This window comes from Zingiber officinale, chromosome 1B (genome assembly GCF_018446385.1).
Source record: "Zingiber officinale cultivar Zhangliang chromosome 1B, Zo_v1.1, whole genome shotgun sequence".
Classification (NCBI taxonomy): domain Eukaryota; kingdom Viridiplantae; phylum Streptophyta; class Magnoliopsida; order Zingiberales; family Zingiberaceae; genus Zingiber; species Zingiber officinale.
Genome location: NC_055986.1, coordinates 153,636,615 through 153,644,415, shown reverse-complemented (window position 1 = coordinate 153,644,415; position 7,801 = coordinate 153,636,615). Strand labels below are relative to the sequence as shown.

At 34.3% G+C, this 7,801-nt stretch overlaps 1 protein-coding gene across 1 annotated transcript; it reads right to left on the bottom strand.

Moving 5' to 3' along the window:
• Window positions 1–654: 654 nt before the first annotated feature.
• On the bottom strand, window positions 655–1,142 carry LOC122010363. The gene has a single exon (XM_042566908.1). It carries the CDS (start codon window positions 1,071–1,073, stop codon window positions 675–677), a length of 399 nt encoding a protein of 132 aa, XP_042422842.1. The 5' UTR covers window positions 1,074–1,142; the 3' UTR covers window positions 655–674.
• Between the last annotated feature and the right edge of the window lie 6,659 nt (window positions 1,143–7,801).

The window sequence follows — 7,801 nt, the reverse complement described above, 5'->3', positions numbered from 1 at the left end:
AAATCTTTATTTTGATAAAACAATCAGAGTTTGATTTTTAATACAATAAAAATGAATTTATACATGTGTATAAGAAGTTTAGTGACAACACAATCACTTTTAAAATCCTCTATATCAACACCATACTATATTGTTTATTGGAATGATCCCACTAATCTGTCCCTAGATTAATACGGAGAAAGTAAATCATAAATAGCCATTAGTGGTCAAGGAATAGGGGAAGTCATACTCAGAATGATATCACAATGATATATCAAAACTTTACTCTCAATGAAATTCTCATTCGGTTAACTAAATTCCCTTTAGATTTGCAATAATCAAGAATCTTATCTTTCTTGCAAAATCTGAACGTATTGAGATTTGACATCATTTTATTGAGGAATTGGTGAGCAAAACAAAAATGCTTATGAAGTTCATAAGCACATACATAATACAAATAACTAGTATATATGTAAAGCTTAAGCAACCAAAAGTAACAATTTTTACTTACAGACAATATTTATCATCTTTAATTCTTCTTCGAAGATTAATTTAATTTCGTTGTAGAATTCAGACAAAGTAAGCCAATTAAAGAAGAAATTAAAATCGTTCCTGTTCTAGTATAGTTAATTACTTTTAAATGACACAAAAATAACTAAATAAACAGATCGAGGGACTAAATCTTCTTTAGCTCGTTAATCTTGGACGGCCTCTTCAGGAATGCTCTGTAACACCGGCCGCCACCCTCCGCACCGCGGCTGAACTACCTCGGTCCTCTTCGGGTGCTGCCGCCGCTGCAAAACATCCAGCAGCAGCTCCACTTTGGCGGGCATCGATCCCACCGCCGCCGGCTCCTGATTCAACGCCGCCACGAGCTGCCGCAGTTGCTTTTTAGTCAGCATGATCTTGACGGGGACAGCAGCAGCAGCAGCAGCGGCGGCGCTCCCCGAGTTATCATTAGCTCGCCCGAGGGCTTCGGTGGCAGCCTTGAGGGACCTCGGCGACCGGCCAATTCTTGGGCACCGCGACAGGACTCTTCTGGGTGGAGACCTGCAACGATCTAACTTGAAATGTAGCTGATGCGCCTCGGCCATGAGCAGGCAGTACAATTCTGAGCGTGTCGTAGGAGATGGAATTTGGAATGTGGAGATGAATTAACGAGAGTGTGGTCGCTGTTTGGTAGAGTGGTTTAATTTCCGTGATTCATTATATAAAGGATTGAAGCCAGCTCAGTTACAGATGTTAATTCCATTAATATTTTATCGTCCATATAATTATTAAGCCCATGTTGACTTATCATCGTTAGTTAATTTAAAATTCATGTTTCTTTTTTTATTATCTTACTTCATTAACTTACCTTGACGTATATAAATAAATAATATCACGTTCAAACTCCTAAATAATACTAAAAAATGCGATCAGAATCGGAATATTTGGAATGGAGGCTTGATGAAGTTGGGTGGTTGCTCAATAGCGTACTTCTTTAGCGTGGGGAACAGTAAATATGGGCCAATGACGTATCGTTGACATGTTAAAAAAAAAGAAAAGTAAAAATAAATAAATCTTGCACGTATAATTTTATTACAGAATGAAGTCTTTCTCTAACTTCTGTTTTTTAACGATTATTGGTCCTATCAACTTAGAAGTATCTTCATTTAGAGAAGAAATTTCTATAAATATATCTTAACATAGAATTAAATCATGAGTATCTGAATAACAATCTAAATATTCTATCATGACACTGTAACCGAGAAACATTGATATTCAAATGTTGTAAATTGTTATTGTTATTGCTAAATCAACCATGCTCTTCTGGATTTTAGCTTCCCATCGATTGGCTGACCTAGATATCCAATCAATTAACTTAACTTTAGTCTATTATCCCCCAAATAAAAATATTTTATCTTTATTCAGTTTTCAATTGATCTAAAGCATCAATTGATGAATCTAAACAGAACAATTGATTAAATTATCAATCGACAACTAATCAAGTGACATCTGAATAATATTTTATATGTTCATGTTGGGTAAGTCGTCTGAATAGTCAACTTATATATCAATTATTGAAAATATAATAAAAATCTCATATTAAAAATATATGTATATGAAGAAAATTCATGTGTTTAAAAGATAAAAAATATCTCTATTAGAATAAAATCTTTTAAGTAGAGCTCAAAAATAAATTCATAAAAATTGAGTCTGGACCTCAGGTGAGATGATCTTAAATGAAATTAAGAGGAGTCCCATAAAGATTAAAAATATATAAAAAAAAATCATGTATTAAAAAATGAAAGATATCTCTATGGTATGAATTCTTTTAGGTAGGGAGCTCAAAAATAAATCTATAAGATTTAGACCTAAAATAGATAATATATACTATTGTAAAGTCATGCGAATTCTTTTAATCCTAACACTAATCACTAAAAGACTTTTTCAATTGACTATTTTTCTGCTCCTATGTCTAATCTCACCCATACCTTAAGTATAAGTGCACCCAATTCTCTTCTCAAGAGCTTACCTTAGTGCCAAAAAGCATTACATGCCAGTCTCCCTTGGATATTTTTCTCTAAGAAAAATATATGTATATTGATCTTCGATGATGAGATCCAATAATTAGGCTCGATTAGTCATCTCGACGATGAGTCGATGACTCTAATCGATGGAGCTCGGTATGACGATTTGTACCTTATCCCATTTATACTCTCGACATCCCCTTTTAGTTATCGAAATAACCCTTCAAGTAAGAGACATACCCTTCTTGGTATCGTCGGTACCGACCTAATCTAGTCAGTTGTCGAGTTATCCCTTCGGATATCGACACAACCCCTTTGGGTAAACTTATCCCTAAGGATAAGAGTATTAAGGTCGAGGTGAAGGCTAAGTCTTCTTTCTTTAAGATAATATTGTCCCACCCAAGTGCTTACGATTTATTGGCAATCGTCACCTCCCAAGATACAACAACTTGCGTCCCAAAATATGAGCACTCTAAATTTTGAGTTCTGTTGAACTTAGAAGCCTTGAAACTCTTAAAAGATGAGAGAGAGAGAGAAGAGAACCTAAGAAGAGAATTTACAACTTCAGAATTAAATGTGTTGAGTGGAAGAAATGAGGTTTGTTTTATAGGGATGAATGATTACTTCTAATAGGTGAAAGAATATGAGATGTGTCTTTTCCTTAAGCCTTTTCACTTAAACTTTTTCATTATGATTAATTAATTTAATTAATTAATACGATTAATATCATACTGATTAATATTTTAATTAATTATAATTTCATACCCTTCGATGGTTCCATATACTCGAGTTAGCATTCATCCATAAATCCAACTCGTATGCAACTCAAATTTCCGTCCGATTATATCGAACAAACCCTTCATTAGACATTAATTTCTCATTCACTCGAGAAATTAGTTTACTCGTGAAATAGCCGTCTTATCCATATTGGTCACCAAACTAATTTTCTAACAATCCCCCAGATGAATGAAAACTATGGATAAGTTTCAAGTCTCAAACAAGAGTTTCATCGGAAGACTATTGCATCAGGAGAGGTAGCTTATAGCTTTGAACCTTCCGTAGTAGAATACGATAGGATTTACTTGGTTGCCCAATGAACTATGTCTTGAATTGTTCAACCGTTGATGTAAACCAAGACAATCATATCCACACAATAGCCCTCTATCGTGCCCGTTTTGACCATGGACAAAGCTTGGGATTCATAAGTGTTTCATTGAAGCGACCCGTCTTCACATTTATATAGGTGATCTCCTTTTAAGAGTATTCTGTAATACCCTATTATACCCTTTATGGTATAATATAGGAATCATTAAGAACTTTTGTTCATACTTGACTCATTTCATAGGTTGCACCTTTTATCATTTCACAAGTTACTCCTAGGTGGATCGAATCTTGTAGCTTAGTTGTCCCTTTTGAACCATGATTTTGGGATCTCCAGTCAACATGGTTGGTTACCACTACTCGATTTAAATGTTGAATTTTAGACTCATTCCCCTAGATATGCAGTATAATTGATCTCTTGGTAGGCCTAGCGGATCCGCACAATTCTCCATATTTAAAGGAGATTTTACCACTAGAGATCTACTGCTTTAATGATATTAAGTCATTTCAAAACTTACCATTTTACACTAGTGTCCTTCTCATAATTTTTTTAAATACCATAATGTATCATATATATTGCCACAGTGGTTAACCCCCACATTAGAAGGTTCGTGACCTTTCAATGCCTTATAGAGATTTTCCATTTCTATCTCACTAGGGCTTGTGATTTACCGAGAGAACAATTTCCCCTATAATTTTCAGGATAAACGCAAAACTTATAAACATAGCTTTTATCATCTCCTCAATGTTTAAGCCACCATTGTTGAATTGAGGTGAATGTAATATAGTCAATTATTAGAATGTTGCTCTTCCTTGAGAAACATTCCTTGAGCAATATCCCGCATTCTCTCCCTCAATCACCATGGATGATTTTGCTTAGTTATTTTTCTAACCACATTTCTAGTGTTTTATAAAACATTCCAAGGGCCTCAATTTTGCTTAAAAGCAAGTCTCTATAACTCTAATTTTTTAATTTCGCATAGTTAAAACTGCGGTTGTTTGATCAGGATGATGATCACGACTACACTTGTTGTCAAAAAAGCGCTCAATCTAGAAAGTATGCATCACTTGGTCCTCCAATTTCATTCAGCTAGAGCTATGATCGTCTAATTAGAGTGTTGACCAAGATTGTATTACTCTTCAAGGCATGGTTCTCACATAGGAAAATTATATTCTTTCTTGCGAGTAACTCTCACATTATTTGAGGTTCACTTTTAGATGTGCTAGGACATCGTTTGATAGTAACCTTAAAAGATACATTTTTTTCAAGTACTATAGTGTCTTTTATGGTTATACTTGAAGATGATTATGAAAAATTTCTCCAATTTCTCTCCAGTAGGAGCGGATCTCACAGTCGCCATAACCGCGAATATCATTTTAAAATTGTTGGATATTTTTCTCTAAGAAAAATATGAGTATATTGATCTTCGATGTTCAGATCCAATAGTTGGGCTCAATTAGTCATCTCGACGATAAGTCGATGACTCTAACTGGTGGAGCTCAATATGGCGATGTGGACCTTGTCCCATTTATACTCTCGACATCCCCTTTCAGTTATCGAAGTACCTCTTCGGGTAAGAGATATACCCTTCTTGGTATCGTCGATCATCGAGTTATCCCTTCAGATATCGACACAACCCCTTTGGGTAAACTTATCTCTAAGGATAAGAGTATTAAGGTCAATGTGATGGTTAAGTCTTCTTTCTTTAAGACAATATTACCCCACCCAAGTACTTACGGTTTATTGGCAATCGTCACCCCCAAGACACAACGACTTACGTCTCGAAATAGAAGCACTCTAAATTTCGAGTTCTGTCGAACTTCGAAGCCTTGAAACTCTTAAGAGAGGAGAGAGAGAAGAGAACCTAAGAAGAGAATTCACAACTTGAGAATTGAGTGTGTTGAATGAAAGAAATGAGGTTTGTTTTATAGGGATGAAAAATTACTCCCAAGAGAGGAAAGATTTCTTTCAAGAGATGAAAGGATATGAGATGTGTATTTTCCCTTAAACCTTTTCACTTAAACTTTTTCATTATGATTAATTAATTTAATTAATTAATATGATTAATATTATAATGATTAAACTTTTAATCAATCAATAAATTAATCAATGAAATTAATTATAATTTCATACCCCTCAATAACTCCATATAGTCAAGTTAGCGTTCATCCATGAATCCAACTTATATGCAAATCAAATTTTAGTCCGATTATATTAGACCAACCCTTCATTAGGCATTAATTTCTCATTTACTCGAAAAATTAGTTTATGACGGTCTACTCGTGAAATAATCATCTTATCCCTATTGGTCACCAAACTAATTTTTCAACACTCCCTACCTTGGTGTCAAAAGGCATTACATGTCAGTCTCCCTAACCTATTGGAATTTCATGCTACTAAGCATTTGGTCTCTAACCTTCTTGGATTTCCATATGTCAAGTATCTAGTCCTTATCGGCCAACTTGGCCCTCCACTTACCAAGTATTGATCCTCGTTGGGCTATTTGGACTTGATCAATATGTCAAGTATCTTATCCTCGCTAGCCATTTGGATTTTCATTTTCCTATGTATCTAATCTTCATTAGCCTACTTAGACTTCTATTCGCCAAGAAGTATCTTGTCTCATCAATTTACTTGGATTTTCATTTTGTATTTACAATACATGTAAAGTTTTTCTAGAGAGTTGTCCTATGATCTAAATGTTTGCATACATATTAACCTAGAGTAGGGTCAGATAGATATTACCTCCGAGCTATCATAGGATTGGTATCTAAAAGTATTTTTTTTAAAAAAAATAATCTTGGAATTGATTAGGAAAATATGATAGTAAAAGATGAAATCTATCACTTGAGCGACTTCACACGGTCCTCACGACTATTTGTTAGAAGATAAATCGAGAAATTATAATTGATCAGTATAAAGAAAAAAAAAATTTCCTCAATTTTATTAAGATTCAAATCCTTATCCTAGGATAAGGATTCTACTTGCACCAATCAAGTCAATCTTATCCCGGGATTAAACTGCATCTTGAATTGATTAACAATCTTTAATTTATCAAACAAATGCACTAGTTGTAACCAATCATTGACTTGAAGCAACAAACCTTGTCCATTCCAAGTTCCAACTCTGGATTGAACTGTCGTAGTCCTTTCCTATGCGGCCAGTACATGCAAGTGCCCAATATTGACATGTGCTCAATGTGTGCCAACTAGCAATTGACACGGAGGATCTACGCCTTCAATTACGTACCAATGCTCTCTCAAGAGACATCGATCAATAAATTGCAATCAGCAGTGGAATATTTGCAGACAAATATAACTACGACACTACTGTGGCTGCTGAACTGTCGCGGTTATTAAAATGATAAAGGCACGCACCGCACCGACTGCATGACGATCGCCCACATGGCCTCTGCCATCTGAACATGATTGGGTTGAACGTTGATCGTTGAAATCTATTAAGATGCTGATTTTAATTGTTTTATATATATATATATATACACCAAATAATCTGAAGCTTCATAGATGTTAGGATTGTAGCCGCGTTCCTGCTGGCATTAGGTTAGGTTTAATTCGTCGCCGTGGCGATTGGCAAAAGGGTTTGGTCAACCTTTCGACTTTCATTATTTTTGACGCACTCTTTAATTTGTACTCTCTGAGGAAAATAAAGTCAAAGAGAATTGGGACTCTCTGGCTAGCACCGGCTAATTCGCTGTGATAGGTCAAGTTTGGATCCGAGTCCATGGTGATATGCTAGAAGTTATATTGGATTTAAGTTTTGACCATGTCATTCTAACTCGTGTTCGATATGACCAAGTAGAAGTAGGGCACTATCATTTTTTTATAGTTCATACTTGATATTTTAATTCTAAGATGATCTATCCTGTCTTATGAAAATTTTCTATTGATTATTCGGATAAATAAGAAAGTACTCATATAACGATCCATCAATCCAATATTTTTAGATCAACCACTTATTAAAGAAAACTTATCCATATTTATTGAAATCATGATTTAATCCTTAGATATTTGAAAAATTGATAAAATATTCTGTCGCTCACCAACTAGTCTTGATTTTTTACAAAATATTTAGTTTTTAAATTATTAAATAAATAATAAAAATCTTTAAAATTAAATAAATTATCAAAATTAACATTTTTAAATATTACTAAAAACTTAATATTTATATTCAATGTTGTTATTTATAT

What these genes read in the sequence shown, in the direction of transcription:
- LOC122010363 (XM_042566908.1), bottom strand. Translation starts at nt 1,073, where the DNA reads ATGGCCGAGGCGCATCAGCTACATTTCAAGTTAGATCGTTGCAGGTCT.